General features: G+C 45.6%; 1 protein-coding gene across 1 annotated transcript; it reads right to left on the bottom strand.

Moving 5' to 3' along the window:
* Positions 1-321: 321 nt before the first annotated feature.
* On the bottom strand, positions 322-14808 carry LOC310779416 (extracellular calcium-sensing receptor-like; the record flags this gene model as incomplete). The annotated part of the gene is made up of 5 exons (XM_083639951.1): positions 322-1235; positions 12556-12679; positions 13722-13949; positions 14085-14365; positions 14709-14808. The coding sequence occupies 5 exons, from the start codon at positions 14806-14808 to the stop codon at positions 322-324; spliced, it is 1647 nt and encodes a 548-aa protein (XP_083496077.1).
* Positions 14809-16051: the final 1243 nt, after the last annotated feature.

Consider the following 16051-nt stretch of genomic DNA (forward strand, 5'->3'; position numbering starts at 1 on the left):
CTGAAGCCAGAATCCCACTTCTTTCGGTGTCTGACATCACTGATGTAATAGGCATTGTGACATCATCAGTGATACACACACACACACACACACATACGTGTGTCCTGTGCCTCCGCGAGGCGGCTGAGATGCCTATGCGAGCTGCAAGGCGGGCAAGCCTAGGAATTGAGCGTGCATGGCGCGTGAGATGCCAGTACTGTTAAAATTACCAATATCAATGACCACAGCTAATTATAATAGTACCCTATTGCATTAATGAATTAAATCTGTTTTTATTGAAACAAGTTCTTGTCATTCTACTATGCTTATTATATTCACTCATCATGATGATTTTGATGGCATTTTACCCATCATGTTCTTTTTTGTGTTCTTTTCTGGCTTCAATAAGATTATGTAACATTTTGGAATAAAAATACAGATTAGCAGTGCAAAACTGGAGGCCAGAATTGCAAATATCTCCACAGCAACACTGAACTTCCCTGGAGAGCTGACATACGCAGGGATAAAGGTGATCCAGACTGCACAGAATATCAGCATGCTGAAGGTGATGAATTTGGCTTCATTGAAATTATCAGGAAGTTTCCGAGCCAAAAAAGCCAGAAAGAAACATAACATAGCCAGGACTCCTATATAGCCCAACACAGCCCAGAAGCCTACATCTGAGCCTAATGCACATTCTAAGATGATTTTGTCTTTAAAGTGTTTAAAATTCTTGAAAGGAAAAGGAGGAGAGATAGTTAGCCAAAGTATGCAAATCAGGGCCTGTATGAGAGTGAAAGCCAGAACACTGAGTCTCTGCTGAACAGGGCCAAACCATTTCATGATATTACTCCCTGGAAGTGTAGCCCTGAAGGCCAGTAACACCACTATAGTTTTCCCCAGAACACAAGACATGCAGAGGACAAAGATTATCCCAAATGCTGTGTGTCTCAGCATGCAGGACCACTCAGAGGGCCGGCCGATGAAGGTCAGAGAACACAGGAAACACAGGGACAGGGAGAAGAGCAGCAGGAAGCTCAGCTCAGAGTTGTTGGCCTTGACTATGGGGCTGTTCCTGTATCTGAAGAAGATGAAAGCCACCATAGCAGTCATGCATGTTCCTAACAGGGACGCCGCCGCGAGCAGTGCCCCCATAATCTCTTCATATGATAGAAACTCTGTCTCCTTCTTTTCACAGTCATCTCTTTTCTCGTTTGACCAGAATTCAGGATGGCATCGCTCACAGGTGATGGAATCTACAGGTTAAAATCAAAACAGATATTAGATTTCCTGACTAGCTCCCTTATTTCCCCACAGCGTTGGCAGCAGGCCAGGCCGGGGTCAATTTTGTTTGCATTTTTTTATTACTCTCTTAGCCCCGTGTCAAATGGCCTTCTTACTTTTCATCATATTTAGTCAACCTCATCCTGTTGTTATTTAGTCAGGTTTTAGTCGACTAAAAGTCTGAGTATTATAGTCTTATCTTAGTCAAAGAAAACCATAGCTATTGTTTCTTTAGAATTTCCAAATTCAATGGAAAGATCGATTAATCTGTTATCGTGGAATGGTATTTGGGTCCACTCACTATGCCGATAGCCTGCTAGGGTTAGGGGTTAGGGCTGGAGCCCACTGCACTGGAGCCGTGCAGGAGCTCCAGCCGGTCCACCGACACCAGGCGTGGACTGCATAATCGGGCACGTCGGGCAAATGCCCGGTGGCCTGGCCTGGCCTGGCCTGCAAAAAAAAAAAAAAAAAAAAAAATTGGTGCCCGCAGTCAGGCTACTCACTGAACAGCAGGCCAGGCGCCGCCTACTGGTTTACTAGTGGTTTTATTACTTTATTCAGGGTTAAAGTGGGTGCATCTCATTGTAAAATTGGACTCGGCCCAAATTGGGCTTCAAACGGCCCAAATCTGGCTTCAAACGGCCCAAATTGGGCTTCAAACGGCCCAAATCATGCTTCAAACGACCCAAATTGGGCTTCAAATGGCCCAAATCTGGCTTCAAACGGCCCAAATTGGGCTTCAAACGGCACGCGCGTCGGCCCGTATGGGCCTGGCCTGCTTGGTATCTAATGCCCGGCCTGAATTATTTTCCCAGTCCGCCCCTGACCGACACGATGCACGTCGCCTCACTCAGCTGGTTCTGCTTGTGGGCTATTGGCATTGCGTGTTGTCGGCATATAGACGCAGCACCATGGTATTAAGGTTTGCACGTTTGTTACTGTTAATGCTAGAAGCACTGGCCGTGACATTTTCTTTTCCAATATTTTAATTTCAACTATTTTGAACAAGACAAACAGGCTCAGACACACACAAAAAAAGGTAAGTAAGGTGCTTATATGCATGTAAGAGGTATTTTGCCCAGGATCCCACACAGGGGGACCATGAGAAACCAGCCCGGCAAATCACCCGTCCCCCCCAACCTCAACGAGGTAGGCTAGAAACGGGTCCCAAATAGCAGAGAATTTCTTAAGTGAGTTGGACCTCAGGAACTTAAGTCTCTCCATCGGTATAACAGGTCATATCCGTCAGCCACAATTATCTGCGACACGCCGTCTGTTACCTGCCTGTCGATCTGCGTTTTTTTACTAATTTAAACTTTTATGCCTCTAAAATTATAGCAAATGCACGTTTACATCCTATCAAGCTTTTACTGTTTTAACGTGACATTCACTCTGCAATCAGAGACAGATTACTTTGGATAATCTCTGTTTTAGTTAGACTACTAGACACACAGGTTGCTTCCGGCTAATAATCTCCTATGTTACCTGTCCCAATCTCATGGTTTTATATTAGGCTTTTAACCTGTTCTTAGCCTCGCAATATACTTTGATCACTTTGCCTTGTGCCATTTTTACTTTTCACTACTACCGTGTTCGTCAACTGCTATACGGAGGGACTACATTATGGACGAGAGAGCCTTCTCCCAGCCTTGCCCAGGGGACCGAGCTTACTGGAGTATTACCACCGCAGCGGGCCCTTTACCGGGCCCGTGTCGGTAAGTTTCTGTCCAATTCCTTGGAGACAAGTACTTCTGTGTGAAATCTCTGCTAACCTTCAACCGCTGTGGGCTACCTGACTAAATGTAACGGCGTTGTGTAGGTGGTAGTTGCAGCAACCCATGTTAAGGGATTGCCCAGGGGTGGTTACGAACCGCCGACCTTTGGCTTGGGAGTCGAAGACACTAACCACTCCACCAAGAGAGCTCGCTCCCTTGGTGGAGCTGATTAACATGCCTTTATACTAGGGAGTGAGTTTAACCAATCCACTCGTTACCACAATGGACTCACGAGGATTCAACGCTGATTCACCTCGGTTACACTCACCCCCTTAAACTCACTCCACACCCATTGGATATCCGGGTCACGGCACCAATGTAACAGCGTTGTGTAGGTGGTACTTGCAGCAACCCATGTTAAGGGCTTGCCCAGGGGCCGTTACGAACCGCCGACCTTCGGCTTGGGAGTCAAAGACACTAACCACTCCACCAAGAGAGCTCGCTCCCTTGGCGGAGCTGATTAACATGCTTTTATACTGGGGAGTGAGTTTAACCAATCCACTCGCTCCCACAATGGACTCACGAGGAATCAAAGCTGATTCACCTCGGTAATAAATACTGAAGACTGATTTCGCTACCCTGTTCCGACCCTTTTACTGGCCATAGCTATCTCTTCTCCCACAGCAACCTCCACCGGACAACCGTCAAAACATGCCATCACCATTCAACTCACCATCTGCCTTTGACAGCTGCCATTACTGCTCTCCCAGTAGATGTCCGTATTGCAAGAGTGGTGGGAGTGGTGGAACTTTATAAACAAAGGCCTAGGACGAACTAAGTCACCCGATGCAAGAATTAAAATACAGGGAGTTGAAGAAAACACAGTTGCACAAGCTCTGAACAACTTCTTTGCCAAGTCATGGACTAAAACAACGCCCTACTGTGTTTTCCCATTACCCGGACCTCCCACACAAAGTGACATCTGTAGCATTAGTGAGATGAAGCTAGCCCTCACTCGGCTGGACCCCCGGAAAGCAAGTGGGCCGGACGGCATTCCAACCTGGCTGCTTAAAGAACTGGCAGAGGACCTGGCTCCGGTCATCACACATCTGGCCAACTGCTCTTACCAACAGGGGTGTGTCCCCGATATATGGAAAGAGTCAAATGTCTGTCCCATACCCAAAGGCCAAGACCCTGGCTCAATCTCAGACTGGCGTCCCATCTCCCTAACCTCTTGTGTAGGGAAAACAATAGAACGATTTGTCTTGAAAAAGCTCATGCCCACAGTGCTCGACGTGTGTAAAAATCAATATGCATATCTGCCCAAGCACAGCACCACAACGGCTTTAGTTAGAGCAATGCACACCTGGCTCACTGAAACCGACTCCAAACCAACAATGGTGAGAGTACTGTTGGCAGATATGTCAAAGGCGTTCGACCAAATTGACCACGGGACCCTGATGCAAAACATACTGGACTTGTTACTGTGCCCATCTCTGACAGCCTGGATACACAGCTACATGTATCAGGGAGGAGACAAAGAGTTGTGGCAAATGGGGCTCATAGCCCCTGGATTGAAGTCACATCTGGGGTGCCACAAGGGGGGTTAGCTTCCCCATATGTCTTCCTCCTCTATATGGCCACCCGACATGATGTGTTTGAGGACACCCTTGATGTGGGATATGCAGACGACATCGGGCTGTCGAGAGCCATTCCCATATCCAACATCATGTCAGACACATCAATGCGCCTGGAGGCACAAAGGCTGGACGAGTGGGCAGCAAAGAACAAAATGACGCTCAACGGGAAAAAGTCTGTTGAGCTGTGCATATGTTTTGCCCGGGACCCACCACAACCTCCCCCGCTGATGCTGGGGGGACAGGAAGTTCCTGTTGTGGAAACAACTAAGTATCTCTGATACCACCTGGATCAAAAGCTGACTGGAGATGTGCACATCGAAAAAGCAATAAAAACTGCCTCCAAGCGGCTGCACTATCTCACTGTCATGGCGAGACACGGTCTACCTGCAGATGACCTCATCACCATCTACACCACTCTCATCAGGCCGTGTCTGGAATACAGCTCAGTGCTCTTGGTGGGATGCTCTAAAAAACAACAGGCAGAGCTAGAGCGAGTCCAGACACGTGCCTGCAAAATCATCAGAAGGAGAGCTGGTGAGATCTCACAACCCCTGCCGTCACTCCAGACCAGGAGGGAGGAGGCTGCAGTGAAGCTGGTCAGGAACATGCACAATGAGCAACATCCTCTGCATGACCTGCTCCCTCCAACACGAGGCAGCTGCACTGCCAGGACACTGAGGAACCAACACAAGCTGGCTGAACCCAAGGCCAAGACCAGCAGGCTGAAAAATTCAACCCTGCATACTGCAGTCAGACTGTTCAATGACAATGAAAAATAATACAGCATGACCACCATGAACTGCTACCTGCCCTTGCTTTGCTGCCCTGAAATACTCTTAACCTAAAATTTGTTTTGTATGTAGCTTATCTTTTATGTAGTTTATCTTTTTGTAATGTATGATTCTCTGTAAAGTTCTGCAGTTTTTCAATGGGGCCTTGGCTCCACTGCAAGCATGAATTAATAAAATCAAATAAAATCAAATAAAATCAAGGGAGAATCTCCACCCTCCACCTAAGATTAGAGACGAGGAAGAGATCATGGAATCGGTGGTCTCCAGGTGTCCCCCAGTCCTCACCGATGATCTGGACTCAACGGACCCCGAGATCATCGTGGGCCGTGGCGCACCAGCTGCTGAAGACCTGGATGAGACTGTCCCGCATGCTCGACTGACATCTTTGTTCAAGCTGCTGACCACTTGGCCCAGTGGGGAGCTAAGCCACTATGACATGGACTGCCGCCTGTAGCGGTAAACATGAGGGGAAGCTCCTCTTTCGCCCCGGCCCAGTCCAGCCCACCCAGTTGACCACCAACAACAAGTTTTCCGCCCTCGAGGACTCTCCCCCACTTCCAGATAATTTCCCCTACCACCCTGGCTCCAGATTCGGATGGCCCCCTCCCCCTGCCCCCCACCCCAGCGGCCGTGTCCACGCCGCCCGTCTCTTCTGCTGGCCGCCGCTCCATGCGGCACGCCCACCCAACTCGTCCTGGACATATTGGGCTCTATTCTCCCACAGGCCATCGGCGCTATTACAGGCCTTAACCGCAAAAAAACGTGCCTTGCGCCTGTTTCGGCAAGATAGCAATAGGCTTTAGGCTGCCAAATGCGCTTTAGGCCGAATGGGCGTGGCGCAGTCCCAAAGTGGGCGTGTCGGCGCTAAATACCAGCCTAGTGATATCTTGGGACCCTTGCCTACATTTAGCGCTTTGCGCTTTTGAAAAGCAGGCCTATTCTTTGCCTTCACTGCTTCTTCTCTGTCACCCTTCTCTCTCTCTCTCTCTGAGTTCCCAGCATGCATTGTGTTTCTTCATTTCGCTACTAAATAGCCACCAAATGAGCCAAAATAGATATAAAAGGTAGTTCTAAATTAATGTGTAATGGTAACACAGCCTGCCATTGTCAACATTTCAATATTGGACCAAATAAAACATGAAATGAAAACACCACCCTATGTGAAACATATATGTCCTCCTGGGCATATATATACCCCTTGTCGAGTTAACGTGATTTAGAGAAGTAACAGCGGAACGCGCTTCGGAACGCGCTTCTAATGGCATCTGCTATACTGTGATGTCTCTCCAATAACTTGGCCCTATTTCACATTTAGTTTTACAATAAAAACACATTTATGCAATGACTTGACATAATGTAGGGTATATTTATGTGCATCATCCTTCCTGCAGCAGGCGAGAGAAAATGATATCTTTCTGGACAAACTTTCACCAATCTAATAGGCTATATTTTTCTAGCTGATGCATAGAACATTATTTTCACTTTGATCTTGCTATAGTGTAGCGTATTTACATGCTTGCAGTATTGAAACTGCAGTTAGATTGGTTTGAGAAGCATAATAATATGGAATAATAGCCTATAATGCAGACAGACAGGCTGGATGAAGGGAGGGGGGGGGGGGGGGCAGAGCGTTTGGCTTTCGTCTGGTTTTGCGGGATCACTGGAATTGGAGCTAAAAAGGCAAGCGTGCGATTCGTTTATTGCACTTATCCAATGAGCATGACGGTGCATAATTTTACGCCTAAAAGGCGTGGTTGTAATGCTTTGGGCTGCATCTAGCGCCAGCACGACGATATCAAGTGCGCCTTTCCACGCCCACTGCTTTGATCTGCGCCTGCCGCTCGGCCTAGAAACTGCGCCGATGCAACGATAGGGACCATTCAGTTCACTCCTCGCCCTCCAGACAATCCACAGTCCCTGGTTCACTCAGTACGATCCACCAAATCACCAAGCCCCCACGCACAAGAGCTGCCACAGCCATCCACTCTACCTTCACTAGTCCCTCCAACTACACTGATAGTCGGTGATTCCATGGTCCGTAAGATCCGACTCGTAAACGTAATCAGACACAGTTTCCCTGAAGCAAAATTCCTTGATATAATTGATAAGCTCCCAGATATTTTATCCTCTCTTCCACCGTCCATCTCGAGAATAATGCACGTTGGCACTAATGATATCGCCCTCCAGCAGTCTGTGATAACGAAAGCCCACTTCCTCCGTCTCTTTGCCCTCCTCAAATGTAGTGCAAAGTCAGTCTTTATCTCAGGTCCATTCCCCGCGGTGGGCCGCTCAGATGCAGCCGGACCCTCAGTCTTCATACATGGCTCCAATCCGAGTGTAGCTTCCACTATATCAACTTCATCCACAATTTCAACTTGTGCTGGAACCGTCCCGCGCTGTGACGGTCTTCACCCAAACAAATGAAGGGTTAGCATGCTAACAGCTAACACTCGCTATGCAGTACATTCCTGTCCACAACGCTGACCACTAGCCTCGTCCCCTACACTCACTTCCTCTCCGCCTTCCCAAGGTAGCTCCCCCTACCATCCCGACGTCCCTAGCGCCCCCCTTCGGCCTGGTGGGCTCACTTCGGCTGCTATACATGCCTCTGCTTCCTCAGAAATTCCCAAACTAATCCTCACACATATCACAGCCCGCACCATGTCATACAAGACCCATAACCGTTCATTAAATTACAACAATCTCATCACCATCACCCCTGCTACCCTCACCTCACTCAATACTGTCTAATCTACCCCCTCATTTGATTTTGGACTCTGGAACTGTCAATCTGCCGGGAACAAAACTGAGTTCATAAATTATCTTGCTTCTATATCCGATATTCCACTTCTGGCATTAACTGAACTTGGATCACTCCGGAGAACACCGCTACACCTGCTGCTCTTTCTACGGACATCGTCTTTTCGCACTTACCCCGCCTTACTGGACGTGGAGGCGGGACAGGCATCCTCCTCTCAAAGGATTGGAAATTCTCAAAACTCTCTCTCTGTTAAATAACATTTCCTCATTTGAAGAGCACTCACTGTTTCATTCCCCATTAATATTTACATTATCATCATATATCGGCCATCTGGAAGCCAACTGGAGGAGTTCATAGTCGAGCTTGACATGCTTTTCTCAGCCATCCCAGACATTAACACACCGCTAATGGTTATGGGAGATATGAATATCCATATAAATAAATCTTGATCAGCTGACTTTCTGTCTCTCCTATCCTCCTTTAATCTCACCCTGACTTCCACACCTCCCACTCATAAAGCAGGCAACACACTCGACCTGTTCCTGACTCGGAATTGCCCCACTGCTGAACTGTCAATCACCCCGCCACATTTATCCGACCACTATTTAATTTAATTCACCACCTCCCTACCGGAACGCCCCCATGCCCCCATGTCCCCACCATCCGTTGTGGTATCCGCTCCCTCCCTCCCACCCAGCTCTCTGATGCATTTACTGCCACCCTACCCCCAATAAGGACTTCTGCCTAGTCTCTGCCAACGAGGCCACAGACATTGCTCATCATTATCCTCCTCTCTCAATAATCTCTGCCCTGTAACATTCAAACCTGACCGCCCCCCCCCAGCCCATGGCTTACCTGCCCCCCCCCCCCCCAGAGGGCCACGCTTAGAGTGGCAGAACATAAATGGAATATCTCTCATGACCCCATTGACCTCATCAACTATCAATCCCTCCTCAGATCATTCTCCTCCACCTTAACCACAGCTAAATCCACGTTCTATCAAAACAAAATCTCCAGCACTACTGATGCCCGGTCACTGTTTTCAACTCTCTACTGAATCCGCCTTGAATAGCTTGATAGAGAAACACATAAAACACGCACTCACCCAGTGTGACTACCCAGGTTGGGCCATAAGAAAGGGAAAGGAAGCAGTCCAGAAGAACATAAACAAAGGGGAAACAAAGAGGAAAAACACAACCAAGCCAGAAAGCCTGGGCATGGTCACCCTTCCCTACATCAGGGGGCTCACAGAGCGAGTACAGAGGGCGATGAGAAAACACTGCATAAGCACACCGGTGAAGCCGCACACCAAGCTACGCCAGATGCTGGTGCACCCCAAGGACCGCATTGAACCCATCAAGAAGTGTGACGTAATATACGAGATCCCATGCCTATCATGCAATAAGACTTACATTGGAGAAACGGGCAGAGCATTTGGCACACACAAGAAAGAACACCAGAAAGAGTGTGAAAAGGAAACAACTGGAGCGCTCACACGTGCAACAAAACAGAAAGCAGACCAGGAGAATCTGAAATCAGCCATCTCGGATCACTGTAAAAGAGAGAATCACATCATGGACTGGGAGAAGGCCAAGGTCATCAGATCGGAAAGCAACAAATACCACCGTTGGATCAGGGAAGCAACGGAGATACGGAAACGTGCACCCCGGACTGTGAACCGGGATGAGGGGGCCTACATGCTATCCCACACCTGGGACACAGTCCTCCTCCATAAACTACCGGCCAGCAGGGGGCATGGTCATCCTACCTATCCAGGTGGGATGGCCAACCCTTCATAAACCAGCCATACAGCACGTCACAACAACATCACGTGACGTCTCTGAGGAAGACTGCAGGAAGCAGCAGTCGAAACTGTCAGGTATGACAAAATACACACAGTCTTTCAATAAGAAAACTCTAATAGTTAATAATAGATAGACGAAATGAACTTGTTTGGTACATCTGGAACTATAAGAACCTATAATCTCGAAAATTCATTTGCAAAAATCCAAGTCTGTAGGAGTGCTGGACTTACCAGTGTTTAGGCACTACTACTGGGCTGCTAATGTTAGGGCTGTAATGTTTTGGTGCCTGGGGATTCCTGGCAATATAACCCCCGGGGCTCCCCTGTGGCTAAAGCATGGAGGCCAGCTCTATTGGCAGCTCTTCACTGCCAGCCATGCTATTCGCTAAGCTAGAGAACCCTGGGACCCTAGGAAATTTAAGTTTTGTTGTGAAAAACTCTGTCAGAATTGTAAAACCAAATTAATGCTTTGAGCCTACCAGATGTTCTGTCCATACACCAATTTGTTTCAATCACTCTTTTCTGTGTCCATGGTCAGACATAAACTACCATGCTTGGAGTGAGAACGGGCTAGTCTCCATCAAAGACTTATATATAGATGGTCACTTAATCCTTTGATCTACTGAAGAGGAAGTTTGAGTTGCCTGGCACGAACTGGCTCAGATTCCTGCAACTCAGAAATTATGTTCGATCCAAAATTCATACTTTTAAAGTGCTTCCAGATGAAAATGCTTTTTTTGATGTACTGCTAAGCCCTGCTCACTCCAAGCATCTCATTTCTAGATTTGCACAACTGCACCACAGTCTCTACTGAGAGGATTAGAGAAGCGTGTCAGGGGGAACTTGGCATTGATTTATCTGACATTATATGGGACAGGAGTATGTCTGTGATAAAGCTTTGCTCAGTTAACAGTAGACACCAGCTGATCCAATTTAAGGTCAGTCACCATCTTCACTATTCTAACCATAAGTTGTACAAGATGTACCCATCTGTCTCACCACTGTGTGTCAGGTGTCGTATATCGGAGAGCACCCTATCTCATGCTTTCTGGTCCTGCCCTTTACTGACTGGTTTCTGGGCCGGGGTATTTGACTGGTACTCTAATGCCTACAGCATAGCCCTTCAGCCAGAGGCAGAACTCGCCATTTTTGGCTGCTCTGAGTCCTCTTTGGACTTCTCTACAGCTGTGCAGCAATCTCTGACACAGGGAACAATCGTTGCCAAGAAACTCATCTTGCAGGAGTTGAAGTCCTCTTCTCCACCCTCTTTCCAGCTGTGGCTGGCGGACATGATCTCTGTTATACCGATGGAGAGATTCAGGTACCTGAGGACCAACTCACTCAGGAGATTTCTAGTTGTTTGGGAACCGTTTCTGGCCTACCTCGACGAAGTCAGAGGTGATGGGTGATTCGCTTGGTTGGTCTCCCATAGACCCCCTTGTGCAGGACCCAATGCATATGTGTATATATACATATATATTTCTTTTTTGCAAGCACCCTCACCACGCTGTAAATTCTGAGTGTGTGCGTGTGTGTGATTTTCAGTTTTTTGTTTGTTTCGCTTTGTTTTTGTTTTTTGTTTATTTTATTGTCTGTTCAGCCTTGTGTGTTATGGAAAAAAGCGGGGGGATGGAGATAACTGTACATTCTAAGCTGTAATATTATTGTTTCTGTAAAATTTTTAAATATGTTTGCTTGACTATACAGCAATGTGCACTGTACTCTGCCTTGCAATAAAAAATATATATATATATATATAATAATAATAAAAATTAGACAGTTGTTTTGAGCAGGTGCAGTTGAGCATATCAGGAGCCACATTGACCAAAAAAAAGTATTTGCAAGAGCCTCAATAAAAAAAACTGTCCATTTCCTACTTTTTTTATTTTATTTATTTATTTATTTATTTATTTATTTATTTATTTATTTATTTATTTATTCATTTATTTATTCATTTATTCATTTATTCATTTATTCATTTATTTATTTATTTATTTATTTATTTTAACTTAGGACTTAAAATAGTCACAACTATCCATAAAGGAGTCGCATGTGGCTCTAGATCACTGCTCCGAGCGATTGATGGTGGGGTAGATAATGACTGAATTTTCATTTTTGGGAGAACATAAAGTTGTGGTGGTAGGCCAAGTGTGATCATCTTGGTCATGCAAGGAATAGTGTATATTTGACTAAGGGAGAAAATAAAAGGATGGAGAACGTACGCTACCTATTGACGTAGTTAATTGATTCAGAATTTTACACCAAATGTATGCTTGGATAGGTTCCAGCCTCCTGTGACCCTGAAACCCTGAAAAATTAATAATTAGTCGTTCATTATCTACAACTAATTTACACATTGTTGCTACTCAGCCATGTTCTATAAATCAGAACAAGACTTCACAGTACTCCCAAATTTGATATTCAAATGCACTGATGATTAACTACATTTTTACTAGGAATTGTACTGCATATAAACATATAAATACTGCTATTATATTTTTATATTTATTTGCTGATATTGAATTTACCAACATAATTTACAGGTGTTCTTACTCTGATTCATTAAACAATATGAGAGTACCTGTGGTGTTGCTGAATTCTCCCTCTGCACATGGTATACAGTCATAGCAGCAGACTGGCTTTCCTTTCTGGAGGACCTTACGGGTTCCTGGGTGACAGCTCTCACTGCACACTGACACAGGCACCTGCATGAACAAACAAGCAGTATGAGATAAACTTTGATATGCTCTTGTCTTTACAAGTCACCATTTGGAATTCTGATCAAATCGACATTACGATACAATAATCCCACAAGTTAACAATCCATGAATGATCATATGATATTAACCTGCTTCTGTGCCCAAATTAAGGACTTAGTGTGCAGATTTAGCTGTTTTTCTGCAGGTAAAGATCCGTCGTAAAGACCAACAGCGACAAACTCCACACTGCCATTTTCGTCCGGCTGCCAGTTTATGATTTCATACTTTGCTGCTGGGTCTCCGTTCTCATCAAAGTAAACATCCTCCCCCTCCTTTGTCTTGAACTGAACCTTTTTTATGTGCTGCAAAATCTAAGTGGGTAGATAATACTTTACTTATTCCATTCAGTGTAAACCACCTCATTCTTGCTCTGCAGAATGATGGACATGCAACAATGTAATAAACAATACCAACTCACTGTGAATGGATCTGGCTGTACCTTATTGTCACACATTTCTTTACAGCCAAGAATACTATGTAGAGCGTGAGCCACAGCATACACTCCTTTATAGATATTGGCAAAGTAGGGCATGTTTGACATATCAGTGAAAATGTGCTGCTGCCCAGAGAGATCTTCAGACCCAGTACAGTATCTCTGATTCCCCTCTGACGCCTTCATCTGCTTGAACCTACAATCAAAGATTGTCTCCCAGAATTCTGTGAACAATTCATTATCAGTAGATGAATTGAGTGACTTTAAATCCAAGATGAACTCTCTCATGCCTGTGACATGGGCCTTGGGCATGGTCAGCCCTATAGCACCATCCAGGATGTGGTGTCCATTCATAGTTGCAAAGGAGGGGGTAATGATCCAGCTCTCAGTGCCGACCCACTGGCACCCAGTTAGGTTGTGGTTGGCCATCTCATGTATTAGTATTTCCAAATCTTGGGAGTTGAGGAAAGTGACAATCACCTGGGAAGTGGAAACTTTGATCATGTCAATTATTGCCTGTATTTTTTCTGGTGCATCTGTTCTAAAGAAGGATACAGAGTACTCTAGACAGATGCCCAGCTTTTGGGCCGTCTCTGTGAATATGGCCATGCCTTTGTTGCCATAATCAGTATTGCTCCTAATTGCCCCGACCCAAGTCCAGTCAAAGTGCTTTACCAACTGGGCCAGAGCTCTGCCCTGGTAGAAGTCACTGGGTATTGTTCTGAGGAATGATGGGTACCGGACTTTGTCACTGAGACAAGCACAGGTGGCCCAGTGGCTGATCTAGGGAGTAAAGGAATGAGATTCACAAGATGAGGATGCAAATTCTAAAACAATCTACAAAAAACTCAGAGCACATTAGCATTAATTATACATTATTGATTATACATTAGGTGAAGGGGGGGGGGGACTACCCACCAATGGGATGTGAAAAGGTCCAATGACAGTGGATACAGCCATGGAAGGAGAGGAGGAGTCCGGTCCTATAATGGCCAGCACTTGGGCCGGTCTGCAGGGTGCCTTGGAGGCTGTGGATATATCCTCATTACCATTAGCCAAGGCCAGTGCCACCCTTATTCCTTTTGCACTGTTGCCACATTCATCATAGATCTTGTAGCCCAGAAAGATGCCAGGCAGCAAGTCTGTGCTGTTGTTAATCTCCTCAATGGCAAAGAGCATAGCCTGAGCAACCTGGAAACCTGAGAAAACCAGGCTTGACACAAGCAGTTATACATTGTTGGTGTTACTGTAGTATACCCAGTATGTCCTAAAAATTAAAAGTGAATATCAGTAAATATTTCTTATTTCACAACTCAGTGTGATAACCTTTTTTAATACAGTTTATATATCTACCCAGCTCTTCTAATCTTCTATCTTACTTATGTCAAGCAGCTTGCTACAGTGTTATTTACCTTGTGCACTGCAGTAGTGGTGGTCTGTACATGTAGGTGTCATGTCTGTCTTTCCAGCTGCTGTGGAAAGGGAAGAGTCCACCCAAAATAATGTCTCCATTCTTAGACAGCTGGGGGATCTCCGGCTCACCTATCTGCCGACACACCGGCTCCTCAGCCCCAGAGAGAGATGCCACCAGTAGCAGCTGCAGAAGGGCCCAACCCTGCTCTGTCCACCTTTGGGTGGACATCATACTAAAAAGACTGTTTACACACCAAGAGCGATGCAAATATACTGCATGAAAATGCAATGCAAATTTTGAGCCACCTGTCAATCACAGCAACAGATGTGTTCACGTCGGAAGTGAATTTCTGACAAATCGACCCTTGTCTGGGGAAAAAAGAAAAAATCTTATTGACGGACAAAAATGTATTGCATAAGAAAAAACCAACAGCGCGTGCGTAACGACCTTAAGAGAGAAACTGCAGGGCAGCAGCAGGTGCACCCTAAAAGGAGCAGAGCAGAGATTGCATCTGTATTTATAGATATTAAAGAATCACACATAGTAATAAACAGTGACGTTAGGGTTCCACAGGGAGGACAGGACAGAGGAGGGAGGTGCAAAACTGGAAAGTTCTTAATGGGTTTTGGCTGGATCTTATGATTAGTAGCCTATTCATTCACATAACATTGTGGTGTTTTTCCATTCTATCTGAACATCTGATTTGCAGTACTTAAAAATAATGTGGGGTGAAGGAGCGGTAAAGCCTCAAAAATTATATTTTAAACTAAATTAAACCCCCAGAGTCAACGTCTCATCTTGGGCTGGTAAATCCACACATTTACACTAAAATAATCTATGCTAACACCGCAATATTTATAACCACCCGACTCAATCACTGATGTTAGGCTCAAGTCAACTGTAAAACGTTACATCTGGAGACTCTTTTCACAGCAACCGTTCGTGATAGATCAGGAAGTCAACGCAACATTGCGGTTGATTGCTGAGAAAAGGGCCACAACAAGTTCAAATGTCAAAAGTTTCTGATTGCAAATCACAGCACCGGGTTCCTCAAGGTCTTGGTGTCTTACGTCGAAGCAACGCTCAACAGCCACGCTCACGCCTTGCTCAAGCCTTGTTCCCTCGTTCAGGATTCACGCCTATTTTCCAAGCGTGAGACACGGGTTCAAGGCGCGCTGAGTAGGCACTGAGAGCAAAAGAGAAGGTGTAACCCAGATAATATAGTGGCTTACATATAAACAAATAAACTACAGTTTAATAATTTTCTATAAGAATATAAATTAGAGTGCATGCAAAAGTTCATAGGATTATGTAATATCTGGTAAATATTGTAAAACAGACTGATATTCGTTCTGCCCAACCAGCAAGTAGTGTCAAGCTAGTCTGGCCAATCAGCAACCAGTTAACGGTAGCTGGTCCCACCCAACTCCAAGCTTGGTAGAACGAGTGCGTGTACTTCCTGTTTTGTTTT

The sequence above is a fragment of the Poromitra crassiceps genome, assembly GCF_964638095.1.
Source record: "Poromitra crassiceps genome assembly, chromosome: 7".
Lineage (NCBI taxonomy): Eukaryota > Metazoa > Chordata > Actinopteri > Beryciformes > Melamphaidae > Poromitra > Poromitra crassiceps.